Source organism: Hermetia illucens, chromosome 2, assembly GCF_905115235.1.
Source record: "Hermetia illucens chromosome 2, iHerIll2.2.curated.20191125, whole genome shotgun sequence".
Taxonomy (NCBI): Eukaryota; Metazoa; Arthropoda; class Insecta; order Diptera; family Stratiomyidae; genus Hermetia; species Hermetia illucens.
Window position 1 is genome coordinate 5,709,236 of NC_051850.1, and position 18,169 is coordinate 5,727,404.

An 18,169-nucleotide genomic window follows, 5' to 3' on the forward strand; every position below is an offset into this window, starting at 1 on the left:
CTGCTATATTTTTGATGAAGAGCACGAATGCGAGGGTCGGCTGCTTTTTCAAAAATGAGAAAAGGCTGACGGTTGAGTAGGTGGCAAGTTTTTCTGAAAACCTGAGCGAAGTTATGGGGTCTATATGAGACCTGTTTTGCAGATCTAGGAAGTGCTGAAAATGGTAGTAATTGGTAAGAGTTTGTGGCGGCACATCAGAGACGTGAACCTACTACTGCATCTGGAAATATGCAAGTGGTATCCAACTAGTGCGTTGTTTGTGTTGTAAAATTGCTCCGATGACCGCGGTGGTATCGCACCAGCAGAGTGTCGTCGGTCGGCTAGATGCCCCCCCCCCCCCTTGGTGTCTGACAGAAACTTGTTGAGAAGTGCCTGCATGTCTACAGCGTTTTGAGTAAAATGGCGGTAGAAATTCACAGGACCAAGGGAATATGCTAGCTATTGCACAGTTTTTGGAAGATGTATATTGTGAATTGCTTCAAATTACGATGGCGCTTTCGAAATTCATTTTTTGCTGATACCGACCTGACCGAGATATTCCACACTAGGAACACCGGAAATATATTTTGCCAAGTTGCTGATCAGCCGTATGACTGAGCTACCCGAAATCCTGTGGTAGGTTATCCAGGTGTTGTTCGACAAATCGGTCGCGAATTCAAAGATATGACACATTGGGGCTTATCCGGTCAAGTGATGCCATTCAGTCTGCAGTAGTCTCCGCATGGGCGCCACGACCCGTCTTTCTTCAGAGCAAAAAGAAGTGGGCTTACCCCAGTGTTGAGGGATCATCGACCGGAATTGCCATTCGCTAGCGCCTCACATAAGTAGCTCCTGGTCACGTCGCTGAAGGGTTTCGCAGTTCGTGGTTCGTCGGCTGATTGTTGCTGCTTACTTTTCTCTAGAAGTTGCTTGGCGTCCGAGCTCTTGCCTACTCTGCTCCGCTTGAGTTTCTGTTCGACCTCATCTTGAGATTGATTACATTTGAGGACGGTGGGCTTCGCTTTCTTTCTGCTTGTCGACAGTACCTAGCAATGTTGCTGAGAATATACATGGTTTTCTGGTACTACTCCTTAGCCCGTGGATTCCAGACCGCAAACCGCTAGTCCATTTTCCGCCTCGCTCCGGGAAGTCCCTGCGGGTAGTTTCAGTACAGTGGTGCTGCGGCTGGCACCGTCTGTACTGTTCTCGACGGCTACTGTCTCCTGACTGGGTGTCAGCAGCTCGTCCTCCGAAGGTCCGCCTGGCATAACCAGTTTATTTTGTTTTTTGTTAATTGAGTATCTCAGTCCAACGAGTGGTCCGCGCTAACCCAGCCACCAGGGTAAGGGTCTAATTTGAAACTGAAGGTGCCCAAGGTATCCAAAATTCGCATACTAAAGGTCAAGCTCCCCATTGGCCACGCAATCCTCGGCGTATGTTTTTCCACCTTGGCTTAGTGTCCTATTAGCACCTTCTCCAGTGCAGGAGAGGATGCCTGGGCTGTTGCTTCGGCTCACCCTCTCGCCAGATCCACCTGCCTCTAGCACATGACCAACAGGCAAACAGATCCTTGTCAGTTGAATGACCTTACTCTTAGCCCGGCCCTACACACTCTTGGCCCGTCCGAAAACGGCTTCCAGCGGCCACCGCGAGGATGATGCGGCCGATAAAGTCGGTAAGACTTTCGCGTGCTGGACGGTCTGATGCATGAGTATGTCAGACACTGCGTTAATAGAATCTTGAAGAATTCCTCCGTAATTTGCCATGTAGTTTCGCAGATTTCGAAGACGTTGTAATGGACGTTAGTCCCCCAGTTCGAATCAGTGAATGAATTGAGAAGGTTTTTCCGTGTTTCCTTGTCTCCTTAATAGTTGTTGTGAAGCTGCTGGATGGCGGTTTGACTTGGTGGATGGACGAATTTTTCTTGACATGAGTGACGGAGAAAAAGAAACCGAAGCTGCTAGAGGCAAATATTTTTTTATGGCTTCTTAAAAAAAGGACATGCATATCCCAGGATACTGCCTCCTTAATTATTCATCATCATCATCAACGGCGCAACGACCGGTATCTGGTCCAGGTCTGCCTTAATAAGGAACTCCAGACATCTCGGTTTTGCGTCGAGGTCCATCAATTCGATATCCCTAAAAGCTGTCTGGCGTCCTGACCTACGTCATCGCTCCATCTTATTATTACTTGACGAAAATCGCAAGATGCCGGGCTCGGTTATCTGAACCCAAAATAAGGAAGAGAGCTAGACCATCCCTCATTACATATGTATCTGTTTGGCGTCCTTGTACCCCAGATGAAGTCACCTTCGACAAGCCTTCTTCATTGAGTTTGTTTACTCTCTACTACGCCCTACTGTCTCTACTATGTCCATGAAGGTTGCCAGTCATTTCAGTTTTAGAGAATATGTGGTGGAGAAAACTGCTTCTTATGTGTATCAATAATTCCATCAGAAACTTAAGTCCTTTATATTCTTCTTATTCGTATGTCACAATAGGCTTTCACTTATAATTTTTATTCAATTTCAATTTCGTATTTTCCAACAGCAAATCTCATCGGTCTGGATACTGTGCATCAACAAGCCATCTCTGGCCAAGAGCTGGATAAATTGAATGAAATGCAACTTGAAAAAGTCATAAATAATGTCAGCGTGTTCTATCGTGTGACCCCACGGCATAAATTATCAATAGTTAAAGCGCTCCAGCACACTGGCAATATTGTTGGTATGACCGGGGATGGTGTCAATGACGGGGTCGCATTAAAACGTGCAGACATTGGAATTGCAATGGGCAAAAATGGAACGGATGTTTGCAAAGAGGCAGCTGATATGATATTTGTAAATGATGACTTTCATACGATTATGTAAGTATTGGGATTGGATTGGGGGTTGTAAATTAGATATGAATAGAATAGGTGGACCGCTTTTGAATTATTTTTTAAAATACCTTCTTTTTTTGTCACTAACCCAACATAAAAACTCGTGCTATGTTTAGAGGTGCTCCCAACATCATAGAGTTTCGAAAAAATCACGAATTTTTTTGTAGAACCACAAATATTTTACATTGCATCCTGAGCGATGCCGTGTTAGTGTAAGATAGATAAGAATGACCTTGAAACGTGCTTGTTAAGACCCACGTGTAGCAAGGTGGTGGATTTCACATTTCGCTCTTTACACTCTAATATTGATCAAATGGCATTTAGTCAACTCGCGCGCATACAGCAGTTCACTGGTTTGAAGCGTTGAAGTCTTATTTTCTATTTTCTGAATTCGGTCTTGGTTAGAATAGAAAGTTAAAACACGCAAATAGCGAGGTGCCCTGTGTTTGGTTTGCCGGAGAAGTCACCAGCAACTCAGTTATCAACTTATAACGACGTTATGAGAAATTATCTATTCATCAAACATGAATTAAAGCCTCACAAAACAACATCATCGACTTTAAGGTCGTCTATGATAGCATAGCTAGGGTAAAACTGTACACGGCCATGAGAGAATTCGGTTTTCCGACGAAATTAACAAGACTGATTAGGCTGACCCTGACCAATGTGCGAGGACAGATAAAGTCAGTCAACATCAACAACGGTCTAAGACAAGGAGACGCCTTTTTGTTTTCTGGGAACTTGCTGATGTCCTTTCCTTTTCCCGAACCTGATTGCTGTCTGTCTGTCCGTCACACGCATTTTTCTCGGAGATGGTTATAGCGATTCACACCAAATTTGGTAGAAAAGTAGGAACGGTGAACGCTCACCCATTTGATCCGAGGGATAGACGGGTTTATTGTCCTGAGCGCTGCTGGGTTGTCTATTACGTTTGAGCATACTTTTAGCGTCTTTTTAATTCGTTTTATGGAGTCCAGTAGTGGGTTTGTTCTTAATTTGTGGAAGTTTCCGTTTTCCAACGCTTTCCATAACCACTTTGTCGTAATCACTTCTGTTCATAATCACTATTTTGTTTCCTTTGTCGGCTTGGGGATAATAAACGAGTTTGCTTTTCAATTCTTTCACGATTTATGACTTGCGGTTTCGTCCAGGGCAGAGGCAACTCTTCAGATGCTGTCCTGGGAGCAGCCTGGCCGAAGTAGTTGCCAGGTATTAATTCAAAAGGACGTCATATGTATGAATTATAACGAACACAAATCCGCCTTGCAAATTTTTTTTAGGCCTAAACCGGTCGAGGCTAAATTAAAACTTTGTTTAAGAATCGAGGGATTCCTAAGTCCGCCATGCATTTAATGGCGGACAGGACCAGTTGGAAAGCAACATGCTTCCACGGTTGTAGTCCATAAAACCCTCATCCTTGGACAAGCACCCAAGTTCCAAAATTTTTGACTTGCGGTTTCGTCCAGGGCTCTCAGGACAGAGGTGAGGCGGCGTCTGAAGAGTTGCCCGCTGGACTTTGTCGGTAGTGTCCTCTACAGTTCTTTTCTGCCCTGAAGATTTTTTACCTAGCAGAAGGTGAATACTCTACGCTTTTAGCATAACGTTAGAAAGTTCTTTATAACAATTATTGATGTTGTTCCTTAGAAGAAGTTTTTCTAGTATTAGTTTTTGGCGATTAGCACGTCATGAGCATAAGCTTGAGCGTGTATTGGCAAATTATGCAGTTCGCATAGTAGTGAGTCGATCACTCCACAGAAGTGGCCTCCTTGGAGGCAGCCCTTCGTTGCTTCTCCAGTCAGGTAGCGATCGACACCCACCTCAGTGCACAGCAATCTCTGCGTTAGCATAGCATGGATCCACTTAATTAAAGCATCATCAACACTATGCGCTCTGGCGGCATCACAAAATTTTTGAAAAGGCGCACAGTCAAAAGCCGCTTCAATGTCCACGAACACCCCCATCGCGTACTTACCATTCAAAGTTGCATCCTCTATTTTTGTGACCAAAGAATGAAGAGCAGACTCACAGGACTTTCCACGTTGGTAAGCATGTTGGTTTTCACTAAGTGGATGTGACCTAAGTGCGTTTTCACGAATGTGACGCTCCACCAGTCTCTCTAAACCATTCGGCAAGAATGAAGTCAAGCTGATCTGTCTGAAGTCCTTTGGATTAGAATAGTCATCTTTTCCAGATTCCGGTATGACAACTACCTTAACCTGTTGTTAAGAGGAAGGCGCGTAGTCCAGAGCAAGACATCTTCGAAAAATATTTCTTAGAGGTCGCTCTAAATGCTCCATACCCTCCTTTAGCATTGCCGGATAGATGCCATCCATACCAGGTGCTTTGAAATGTTGAAAGGACAGTATGGTAGCTCTCACCTTTTCATGGGTAACAACCGCTTTTGCAGTGTTCCAGTTCCCCTTGCAACACTTGCGTCTGAAGGGGTTGCAAGAACCGTCAACTCTCCCCCTACTACTTCTCTCACCCGTTCTCCCGGGTGGTGTACTTCCAGGAGAGTCTGTACTGAATCCAATCTGGAGGTCGGGTTTTCTAAGAGAATCCCAACTTGCCCGACTCATCCCTTTTGAGGACTCTGCAAAGCCTTGAAGTCTCTCTTTCGCCTTCCAGTTCCTCATATTACGCTCTAACGGAGTCTCGTTTTAAACACCTAAGGAGTTTCTTATATTCACACTGTGAGTTCCTGAAATTTAACCAGTCTTCGTTCTTGTTACTTTTGCAAGCACGGTTTAGAAGTCGCCTAGTTGATTTCCTGAGTTTTTGCAGTTCTCGGTTCCACCAAGGAACCGTTTTACCACTTTGGCCTCGGGAAATAGAACAAGCCTCTTCATAGCACTCTAAAAGTGTGCAGTTCAGAGTTTTCAATTTTCTTCCAGCGCCAAAGGAGTCCTTAGTCGCCTAGGGAACTGTACTTTATTGCCAAGAAGTTCATTGAACTTTGCCCAATCCGTTTTCGTATGGTTTCGTCTTTGTACTGCAGACTGTTCGCCCGCAATAGTCAGATTGAATTCTAGATATCGGTGATCTGACAGTGAGATCTCGCCTAGCACTCGCCAGTGTATAATCAACTCTAACAATTTTGAGGTACAGATTGTTAGATCAATTACTTCGCTTCTTCTCGGTCCCACGAACGTAGTGGCGCACCCTACGTTTGCAGTCATAAAACGAGCTGAAGTGATGAAATCAAATAACTTCTCCCCTCTTGGATTGCATTTGCTACTGCCCCAACAAATATGTTGAGCATTCGCATCGCAACCTATTAAGAGTTCGAGACCACTTGATTCTGCATACGCCACCAGATCCCTAAGCTCTTGCGTCGGTGGAGGATGCAAAGAATCATAGGGTAAATAAGCGGAGGCAACTATGATGTTTTTCCTCTTGCCATTTATCTGGTATTGTATGATGACCGTAGCTAAGTCCTGGGAACAATACTGTCTCAGCATAGTTGCCTCTAACCGTCTTGACATCAGGACGCACGCTCTCGGTCTTATGGATCTTTCGTCGTAGAAGATCCTAGCCCCCTTCAATGATTCAATGCCACAGATTCTGTTAAATCGAACCCACGGTTCTTGCACCAGAAAGATTTGTCATTCTCGCTGCCAACAGGTATGAGGGAGCTTTGGCATGCTGCAGGTTGATTTGACCAATCTTTATGTTTTTCGACATAAACTAGTCTATTGTGTTATGGAAAACAGTTAGAAGCGTATGCGGCAGTCCGCGTGTGACGGGGTTTCCCCCACACCGTACCGCCAGAGACTCGATCCCCTCTTGATTGATTTCTCTGAGAAAAGCCGTTCTTGGAAGTACCGCAGAGTTCCCATGTTTTCATCCATGAAAGATCTCATCTCATCCCGCAGAGTATTCGTCTGTTTTTCAGTTAGCACCTTGATTGGTTTGCGGTGTCCGGGTTGCATAGATTCGATCACTCGAACTGGCATTAAGTCAGTTCCGTTCACGTCTCTGGCTTCCCTTCCTTCCGCCTGTTCCTTGGAAGATGTAGGAGAAGTTACTAGAATGTAGGATTCACTCTGTAGTCCTTTCACCAATGTGAGCCCCCATACGGGGGTTCCGGGTAGTTCCGGGTTTACTTTGGTTTGGTGGCTTTTTCGAGTAAAGTGGTATTTAACGCAAAGTTTAAAAAATGGATATCCTTGCTGGTCCAAGCTATCGCTAAAATTTGTCTTTTTTTCATTATGAAATAAGCCGAAAAGACGACACACCGTGTGGGGGCACCTCTAAACATTAAGACAAGTAGGTAAATATTTGTACGCACACGCTTATATTCCAATTATATGGCGGGATGTGAAGGTGTTGTTCCTTCCCAAACCAAGAAAACCCACCTACACAGACGCAAAAAGCTTTCGACCGATCAGCCTAACGTCCTTTCTGCTAAAAGGACTAGAAAGATTAGTAGATCGGTTCATAAGGGATACACACATTCCTAAATGGCCACTTCACCATAGGCAACACGCCTACCAGAAAGGCAAATCCACGGAGACAGCACTCCATGAACTTACGGCAAAAATTGAAAAGGCGATGTCCGATAAAGAATACGCTTTAGGCGCATTCATGGACATCGAAGGTGCCTTCAATTATGCCTCATTTGCGGCAATTTGTGATGCGGCAAGACAGCATGGAATCGAACCGCTGCTAATCAGTTGGATCCTTCACATGCTAGAGTGGAGAAAAATCCACATATCGGTCGGTCAGAAGTCTATTGAAGCAGGATGTCTCAGGGGCTGCCCACAGGGAGGGGTTCTCTCTCCACTGTTATGGCTCTTGGTGATGGATACCCTGCTGTGGCTCCTGGAGGACAAAAAAGTCTTCGCGCAAGCATTTGCGGACGACCTAGCCGTAATAATTACCGGCAAGTTTGCGGAGACAGTATGTGACCGCTTGAATGCAACTCTGCATGTAATCCACAGCTGGTGCCTCCGCAATGGACTCACGGTGAACGCTAGAAAGACTGGACTAGTTATGTTCACTAGGAACGTCAGGTGGGGCAGCTATACGCTACCCACCTTAGCAGTGGCGGAAATCCAGCTGGCACAAACAGTCAAGTACTTAGGAGTACATTTCGACTCCAAGTTAACGTGGAAGCATCATATCCAGGAACAATACCAGAAATCCTGCAGATTGCTCTGGTGCTGTAGGAATGCGATAGGTAAGACCTCGGGACTTTCACCTAAACGGATATATTGGATGTATACATCCATAATAAAACCCATTTTGATGTATGCATGCATCGTCTGGTGGCCAAGACTGAACTTTGCTAACAGCAGGAAGCTGCTAACGCAGATTCAGAGACTTGGTTGCCTAAGTATTACTGGAGCAATGAGTACTACGCCGACTGCGGCACTTGAAGCCATCCTAAATTTACCCCCCATCCACTTGGAGGTGAAACGGAAAGCAGCCAACGACGCATATAGGCTCGATACCATTGGGGCGTGGAAAGGCGGCCAATCCAACGGGCATGCGTCTATATGGAAATTTCTTGAAAAACATCCGGTAGCCCTGATGCCGACCGATCATATGGTTTCCAGATTCGTCTTTGAAAAGACATACACTGTCGTAATCACCGAAAGAGAAGAATGGTCGACAAGTGGCCTTGAGTCTTTTTAGATTACAGACCTAATAATCTTCACCGACGGGTCAGTCATGGAGGATGGATCGGGTGCAGGGGTGTTCTCGGAGAATCCGATTATTGAACTGGCCCGACCCCTCGGAAAAATGACGACCATATTCCATGCGGAGATATATGCCATTTCATTGGCAGCAGAAGAATGTCTGCGACAAAAATGGAGGGGTCGCACCATTCGAATTTGTTCCGACAGTCGGGCGGCATTATCAGCACTAGATGGCAACAACATATCAAGCCAGTTGGTGTGGAGTTGTCATCAGGTGCTGCTGAAACTTGGCCGACTGAACGAAAGATTCCTGATGTGGGTGCCGGGGCACTCTAACATCGCCGGTAATGAGGAGGCTGATAGACTGGCTCGCCGAGGGTCTGGATCCACAATGGTGGGCCCAGAACCAGCTCTTGGAATTCAACCCTCTACTGTCAAGTCTACTCTGAAGGGTGAAATTGCAAGGATTCACGCAACCGAGTGGAGAAATTTGGACTCTTGCCGGCAAGCGAAAATCCTTGTGAAGGAGCCTAGGGCCACTAGAGCGGCATTTTTGTTGTCCCTTAAGAAGTGGGACATGAAAACCCTAGTAGGGCTTTTGACAGGACACTGCCCCTTAAACTACCATATGGAAAAGATTGGGGTAGTGGTTTCGGCTGTGTGCAGCCAATGTGAGGAGGAGGAGGAGACAGTCCTGCACTTTTTATGCAGCTGCCCGGCATCCTCAGATCTCAGACGAAGACACCTTGGCAAGGTTTTCTTCAATGAAGAATCTGCACACTCTCTGCCTCTTGAGAATGTTCTCAGATTCGCTAAAGCCTGCGAACACCGTAGGCGGGAAGCCATTGAATAGGCAACTTACGGGGATAGTACAATGGACCTAATAATGGCCTGAGTGCTCGGAGTTGCGGCTCCCCCCATTTAACTAAACTAACTAACTAACGCTTGGTTTATTTTTAGTAAGGTAACTTTTCATCGCTATGTCGTTGGAAATAAAAAAAATCAAAAAGGGTTCATCTGCTCCACCCTAACGAACAACAAACCTGAAGTAATCGTAAAATTATTGTATTTTTCAGTGCCGCAATCGAAGAAGGCAAGTCCATCTTCTACAACATTCGAAACTTCGTCCGGTTCCAGCTCAGTACATCGATTGCAGCATTATCGTTGATAGCACTAGCCACACTGATGGGTATCGCGAACCCCCTGAACGCTATGCAGATTCTCTGGATCAACATCATCATGGACGGCCCACCGGCTCAATCACTTGGCGTTGAGCCAGTCGATCAGGACGTCCTCAAGCAGAAACCTCGTAGCGTCAAACAACACATGATCACAAAATCTCTAGTGGTAAATGTTTTGCTCAGTGCGAGTATTATTATCCTGGGCACCCTCTGGGTATTCCAGCGGGAACTGGAGGACGGCTCGGCCGGTAGGAATAAGCGTGACACAACCATGACATTCACATGTTTTGTCTTTTTCGATATGTTCAATGCGCTCAGTTGTCGATCACAAACGAAAAGTGTATTCAAAATTGGTTTGACCTCGAATAAGATGTTTCTACTGGCCGTTGCGTTCTCTGTAATTGGGCAGCTTTTGGTTATTTATTTTCCACCATTGCAAATGGTCTTTCAAACAGAAGCACTGAGCGCCTATGATCTCCTGTTTTTGGTCAGTCTAACGTCCTCAGTGTTTGTTGTTTCGGAAATTAAGAAATGGTTTGAACGTACAATGGAACGAAAATTATACAAGTCACGAACTGAGTTGGAATTTGTATGACAAAACGCAAGCGACGCTAGAAGAGTATCAAAAAGTGATTAAAATGGAGAAGAAAAATAATTAATTCAAAAAAGAGAGTATAAATATCTAAGGTTTAAAATAGAATGGAAAACAGACAAAACAAATACACATACAAAAATAAACTCTGAATACGATGAGCATTCTTGGTTTTTAGGTAAAGTTACTATAATTTACAGAGAATTAAAGGGAATTTATTTTGTATATTACGTTTTGATAGAAACAATGCGACAAACGAGAGTTCTTAACGTTAAGTCTTTTTTCCTTTCGAATTTCCTTGTCTAGGGTTGTCGCCTAGTTGAGGGTTGAGTTTGGAAGATACTTGGGGGAAACACTCGCTAAAGATTTCGTTCATCACTGCTGGACACAGCAAGATGGTGGACAGGATGGTGGAGTCGCCTTTTCGGTCTTTCAAAACTCTCTCTCCTAGCGCGGGGCCACATGAACCCACGAATATAGTTTTCCTCTCTCCAACTTGAATCGTGTCACTGTTTGTTTTCATCTGGAATTTAAGAAATAAGTATTTATTATTGTGTTCCCTTCTATCCTTGTCCTTGTTAAGTTACATTATTATTTGTCCTTCCACTGTCCCATTCGGTAATAAACTCATCAACACTTGTAAGAATTTAGTTTCAACTCTTTATCTTTTCTGTTGTATTTATTCCTGTTTGAGTTACTTTAGTTTGTTTGCAAAGGATCTGTAGTTGAGATAGTGTCCTTTAGTTAAGTTGTTGCTTTAAAATGATTTTCCTTCTTGATTTTTTTTCGAGATAAGCTTAAATATGAAATGAGAAACTTTTGAGACTTATAGTTTTGTAAAGATTTTGTTTTATTTTTTTTAAGGATGATATTATTAAAAATTGATTGAATTCGTATCCTTGGGATTTTTATTTATTTGATTAGTTCAGAGTTTCGTTTGATTGCGTTTTCTTCTAGGCCAGTTGATTATTTGGTAAGGGTATTATGTGATATAGTTTTAAGCATTAACAAGTTTTTTTTAGGCAGTAGCACCTGATTTTACCCATTATCCAGTTCTATATTATTTAAATGTTGTGTGAGTGTCAAATATGATCAGATTTAAGGCAAAACCTGCTTGAATAACATTATTTTATCCCACCTAATTCCGACTATCTTGCATTGTTGTTCGATCCCCTCCGTTTTTCGTCTCCTCCATTTAATTTTTATCTACCCTCCTTTTTGTTTCCAACTCCTCCAAAATTTTTAAAAATCCTGACCAAACGTAATACAGTCCCGAAATGATACAATACTGAAACATAACAACAGAAATTGAAGCAATAGAATACAATAACATCCTCAGAGAAAGAATGCTGAAAATGATACCAAAAGCATTGAATAAACAATCACTTCTAGCGTGCGTTGAATATAAAAATTTTTGAAAAATTTAATTGAAGAAAATTGACTAAGAACAATAGATGGTGTAGGTAATAAGAGAATTTTAAAGAAGAAATTTTAATGAAATAGGAATTATATAAGTCACAGCGTGCACATTTGCACATTTTTTAGATTTGCAATAGGCAACGTTTTAGTGAAAGAGGCTTGTCCCGCTTTCTTTGTGCGAATTTAGCGATTGAATTGTTTACTCCACAAACGGTCTAATGTGCTGCTTCATTTAAGCATAGATAACTAGAGATTGTTAGATTGTTAGATGCTTGTAGTTTTGTTGTGGCTTGGATCGTCTACATATAGCTGAAGGCAATGGAATAATTTCGGCCAGCTGAATGTACTCTTATAGCGTCTTCATTAATGTTTCTTCAGTAGTTAATAAAATTAAGTCCGAAGACTACCAGCAAAAAAAAAACTAAAGAGAAAAATCTCAACCCACAACCAAGTAGGTCTCATCATAAGTAAACCCAATCTCTACCTTCAAAATAGCATCTACGATATGGCTGCACTTAGATTGAAGAAATCTTCCAAACTATTTTACCCATTTATGTGTATTTCTACTTTCTTTGTCTTCGTCTCTTCTTCTTCTTTAGCCTTTGTCCCGTTCACAAGCGGAGTGGACTCGCTTTGGTCGGTTGCGCCATTTTGCTCTGCCAAATGCCTGATCTAACTGCAATCGCGAGGCTTTCAAATCACCATCCCGCATATCAAGACATTTTGGGGTACTGATTTCCCCCCAATAAACTAAAAGAAACATTTTTTATTTGTAAAATGTTTCATTACTTATCACAGATTTACTATTTCATTAATTAGATAAACTAACGCTTGAAAAACTTTATTTTTATCGACCTTGACTGGTTGACGGACAGGGCTCGAGTGTTCAAATTTCACTTTTGATATTTGTCATCCCAGTCTCTTGTCGGGCCACCAGCACAATGGCGCTCAGGTCCGCTTCTCCGCTGTGCCGCCACATCACTCCGCTCCCAGCTGAAGCCGCGCGGATCAGCGAAGCAAGCTGACCCTGTGATCCCGTCAATGAGGGTCACTAGGCGAATCTGACACACCACGGGCGCTTTTTTGAAGCGGCCGCCGGGTTGTCGGGGAGGCCTTCAGCCTCGAAAAACGAGACTCATTTGGGCCCGGCTCGAATGTAGAGCTTCAACGAATGTTCGCCCCGTTCCAGCACTCTAAAAGGACCTTCGTATGGTGGTTGCCGCGGGCTCCGAGTAGCGTCCACCCTAATAAGGCCCTGCGTAGACGTCTTAAGGTCCCTAGGGTATTGACCTCCGTTGTCGCGTGTCGGGACGATGGAAACTCCGCAGCATTCTTGATACCCTTAACCCTGCTCTGATGCCCAGCACAGGATCGGCGAGGAGGCACAGATTCTCTCCGTACACCATCTCCGCGGGACTGGCCGTGAACTCCTCTCGATGGGCTATGCGAAGGCCGAAAGGCAAGGACCATGACCATGACGGATCGTCGCGCGCCATTAAGGCGACCTTCAGCGTCCGGTGCCAACGTTCCAACATATCTTTGGACTGTGGATGGTATGCAGTAGTCCTATGCCGTTTGAAGCCAAGGAGCTTGCCTAATTCCACGAAAAAAGTAGACTTGAATTGCATGGCCCGTGATGATTACGGCTGGAAAACCAAAGCGTGGAAGTCACTTTCGACAGAGGGCCTCGGCACATGGTTGTGCAGTAATGTTAGGCAAAGGTATTGCTTCAGGCCACCGCGTAAACCGGTCGATGATTGTGAGACAATACTTGTATCGGTGCGAGTTTCCTAAAGGGCCAATGAAGTCGAGATGGATGGTGTGGAAGCGCTTGGTTGACCTAGAGAATACACCTACTTCCTTTCGAACGTGCTTGTTAACTTTGCACTTCTGACACGTGATCCACTGTCTGGCCCAAGAGTTAGCGTCCTTGTTCATGAACGATCAGAAGCATTTATCAGTGACTAACCGGTTCGTCGTCCTGATGCTTAGATTCTGAAGATCGTGTATTGCTTTAAATACTTCCCTGCGAAAATCGGCCGAAATGAAGGGCCTGGGTTCCTAATCTGAGGTCTCGCAGAGTAAATGAAAGTTTGAGCCGAAAATCGGAAACTCCTTGAATTTGGAGTTTGCCTTCAGGCACTAAAGCTCTGCGTCGTCCGTTTGTGCCTCGCGAATGCCCTATAATCGACCACGGCGGGAACTGTAACCTCCTGTAAAATTGCCTTTTCCACTGTGTTAGATATCAGAAGTAAACTAACGAAGTTGACGAGGGTACGCTTTGGCGGGCGTTTGTCTAAATGCGAAAGTAAGGGGCTTGTGATCTGTGAACACGGTGAACAGGCTGCCCTCAAGGAAGAAACGGAAGTGAGTAACTCATGATCGGAGGCGCTGTAGCTGCTTTGAGCTGGGTTAAGCTGTTTTGAATAGAAGCTCCACGGCTGTCAGATTCGATTCACCCTTTGGTGAAAAGTGGCGCCTACCACTGTATCTGAGGCATTGACGAATACAGATAGGGGTGAATCTGGCTGAGGAAATGAGAGCAGTGTTGCATGAACATGCTGTTGTTTGACCGACTCCAACGCATGGACGGCCTCAGCAGACCAGACGACCTCGCGGGAGTCTTTAATTTTGGGCCCAGAGAAGTAAGCGTTCAGGATCGCTTGGTCATCAGCGGCCTTGGGCAAGAAACGACGATAGAACTTTAACATGCCCAAGAATCTTCGCACATCCTTTGCCGTGGTTGGTAGGGGAAAGCTCTTTATTGCTTCAACCTTGTCTGGGTCAGGTTAGATACCGTCCGGGGTTACCAAGTGGCTGAGAAATTTGACCTGCCTATGGAGGAACCTACATCTCTCAAAAGGACAAGTCTGATCTCAAGGAGACGTTGAAAAATTTTGAAGAGCAAGCGACGAAAACATCATCCATGTAGACGAAACAAAAGTTCAAGTTTCGTAAGACAGAGTGCGTGAAACTCTGCGCACCGTTGGACAAGTCGAAAGTCTGCCTAGTGAACTCGAAGAGTCTGAAATAACTGTCTTCGGGAGCGACAGGGATTTGGTGATACGCCTTGCCTAGATACAAGGTCGTAAAAACACGGCAGTTCGTAAGCGATTGCGCAAAATCATAGATGAGTGGAATGGGATATTAGTCTGGAATTGTCTGAGCATCCAGACGCCTATAACCTCCACATGGTCGCCATTCGTCGTTTGGCTTAGGAGGAGGAGAGAGGAGACGACCAACAGCCATTGGCTGGTCTGCAGGTACTCTGTTTCATCAAGTCTTCAAACTCTTTTTACGCAACAGCAAGTTTCTGGGGTGAAAGTGGACGCACTTTTGAGAAGATTGGAGAGCCGGTAGTGTTGTAGTGCTGCACGCTGTTCGATACTTTCTGAGGAGTGCGCGAATGCGATGGTCGGCAACATTCTCCAAAATTATCGTAAGAGTGTCATTTTGACAGGTAGAAATTTTCCCTGACGCCTGTAATGAGGTTACGGGGTCTATCAAAGCCTTGTTCTGCAAGTCCAACAGAAGCTCATAGTGACATAGGAAGCCTGCGCCTAATATAGTGATGCTTATGTCTGCCAGAATGAAACGTCACGAAAACGTTCGGCGCAGTCCGAGACACATGTCTACCTGCCTATAGCCATAGGTGCGGCCGGTATGGTATTCGGACGGGGTATAGGGAGAACCGTCACCTCAGCGCCCGTGTCGACCAGGAAGCAACGTCTGCTTAGGGACTCGAAGATTAGAAGGCGACGTGGTACTGTGCATCTGGTAGCCGTCTCCGAGGCACTCAGTGAGCCTAGTTTTTTGTTGCATTGAACATGCATCCGGTGGTACATTTAGTCAATGAAGTTCCGTATTTATGATGGATCCGCGACTACGGGGTGCGCGTACATCTCGTGCACTTTATCGGCCGTGACGGCCAATACCTCCAACGATCCAGATTCCGCGCAGACCAAGATGTCGTGGATACTCTTCGAGGGCCGCAGCAGGCAGAGGAACTTCAGCAGTTCTGATCCAACCATATCTCCACTCAACTGCGCCATTTCCCTAAGCAACTAGCTAGGGGTACGATCGCGTAATGCCAGCTCATTTAGCAAGTGATTCAGCTTTACTTCCTTACTTACTGAAAGGTGCCGAATTAGCTGCTCCTTTAGGCGGACGTATGAGCATTCCTCAAGCTAGTCCATAACAAGCTCAATGGTCTCCTCGTCGAGACCAATGAATGCGTGGTTGAACCTGATGGAGTTCGCCATGACGCCCGCCAACGCAAATTGCGCTTCCAGTTGTCGGAACCATGCAGTCGGATTGCGGCGTCCAAAGGGAGGCAGCCTAACCGCAACTGCAGGTAGCGGCGATATCGCGCCCTCCGCGAATTTCTCCTCGCGCGACATACTCTTACTGTTTCAGGGGCGGCGGCGACGGGTCGACTTCGGTCAATTTTCAAAGCAAATAGCATCTCTCAGCACTCGTTTCTAATTTTCAATTTTACAAGCTTCTTCTCTAAGTGATTCTCGTCGCGCTGGCGGTCTTAGTCTTCATTTTTCGCCTTGGTCTCCTGCCGTTAGCCAGTCAATGCGGCGGCAGAGGCGAATTCGCGGTGGCGTTCAAGTTCGCGTCTACGATGTGCCGCCGCATCTTCAAAGTACTTAACATATGGCTCAATATTTTGCCAAACACAATGCGTGGTTGCATCCAAACCGTCGGATCAATTAAAATAGTTTAACGATTTGCGAGTGGAGTTGTCTCCTTTCAACGACTGGATGTTTCGTCAATCAAAATACTATGGTAAGCAATGTTTTAGATTCTCGATCGGTACTGAGAATTGATGATAGCAGAGCATTGTAGTTAGTAGCCCATATCTTCAAATTGATACCTCCCCGTTCGAATACTGTCATCAAACCTTGCTGCAAACTTTCACTTGTTCGATAGTATCTTTTCAGATGAGCACGCCGTTCACATGAAAATCGTCAAAGATGGCTTGACATACTTGAGGATACTTCAACTTTTCTTTTTCAGCTAATTGTCGTACTATATGTAACCCTACATATGGGGCGCCATTGGCCGACTCCAGCGGTTGAATGGCGGACGTCAAAATGGACGCTCATCCTTCCACTGTAATGCAGTTTTCTACTGGCCTTTAAATCCTAGGAGCTTTCCGAGTTGCGAAAACAGAGAAGATTTGAATTGCATTCCTTGACCTATGATAATTACGGCGAAAACACCAAAGCGCGGAATTCACTCTCGACAGAGGACCTCAAAGATCGTGAGGCAATACTTGTAGCTCTGCGAGCCCCGCAAAGGACCTACAATGTCGAAGTGTATGGTATGGATGCAATTTTTTGGTTTAGGAAATGGTTCTACTTCCTTTCTAGCATGCCTAGTGACCTAACACTTCTAGCACGTGTTGCACTCTCCGACTCAAAAATTCACGTCCTTATTTATGAAAGGCCAAAAATACTTGCTGGAGACTAACCTGCTCGCAAGATCGCGTACCGAGCTAAACACTTCCTAACGGAGTGGTCTGAATATATGCCCTAGATCCCTCTTCCGGAGATCTTGCAGCAGATAGAGGAAGATGAGCGAAAAACAGGGAACTCCTTGAACTTGTATCTGAAGTCCAACGGCAGGCTCTGAAGAACTGCATCTTTGATTGCTGAAAAATCGGCTGTGGCTGGGATGTTGATCTCGAAGATCCGGGATTTATCAGCGTCAGCGGGTAAGTTGTCTTTCCCGGATATATGTTGAATGTCCGATGTAAATTGACCGATGAAGGTTAAATTTCGAAGTTGGCGAGGGGGCGCTTTGTTACTTCTACCGCTAAGAAAAAGTTAGGAGTCTGAACAAGGTGAATGGCCTGTATTTAAGGGAGAAACGGCAGTGCTTGATACTTGAATACCCGGTTAGTAATTTACGATCGTAGGCGTTGTAATTCCGAAGAGCGGGATTTCACTGTTTTGAGAAGAAGGCCAACGATAGCCATTCTCTTTCTGGTGAAAAGCAGCCATAGACAGACACGACTAGTGGTAAATCCTGTTAAGAGATAGGCAAAAAGTGTATCTTCTACCAGCTATTGCTTGCTGGTTTTAGGCGCTTGGACGGCTTCTGGAAGCCCCACAGCCTTCTGCGTCTTATGACCAAACAGGAAGACGTTAAGTAGTATTTGGGTAGAAAACGACAGTAGAAGTTTATCACGCCCAAGAAGCTTCCAAGGTATTTGACCGTCTTAGGCAGCGAAAGCTTACGGTCGCTTGTATCTTGTCTGGATCGGGTTGTACAGCATCGGGGGTGATGGAGTGGCTTAGAAATTTTAGGGACTTCAGTGAAATCTGTGTTTTTCAATGTTAAGAACTAGCCCATTGTCAAAAAGGTGTTGGAAAATGCACTCGAGATGTACCAAATGCTCGGACTTGGTGGAAAAGTTGACAAGGACATCATCCAAGTAGGCGAAATCCAAAATTGAG

The 18,169-nt window shown here is 45.0% G+C and overlaps 1 protein-coding gene across 9 annotated transcripts in view; it reads left to right on the top strand.

The window, feature by feature from the left end:
- LOC119648362 (calcium-transporting ATPase type 2C member 1) overlaps positions 1-17,509 on the top strand; it is a 220,643-nt gene extending 203,134 nt beyond the window's left edge. For 8 of the 9 annotated variants that reach the window (XM_038050083.1, XM_038050079.1, XM_038050078.1 and 5 more), the window contains 2 exons: positions 2,532-2,847; positions 9,584-10,283. In XM_038050083.1, the coding sequence (XP_037906011.1) occupies positions 2,532-2,847; positions 9,584-10,283 (1,016 nt within the window). Of the gene's footprint in view, positions 1-2,531; positions 2,848-9,583 lie in introns of all 9 variants that reach the window. The other variant, XM_038050081.1, reaches the window with a different exon arrangement.
- Positions 17,510-18,169: the final 660 nt, after the last annotated feature.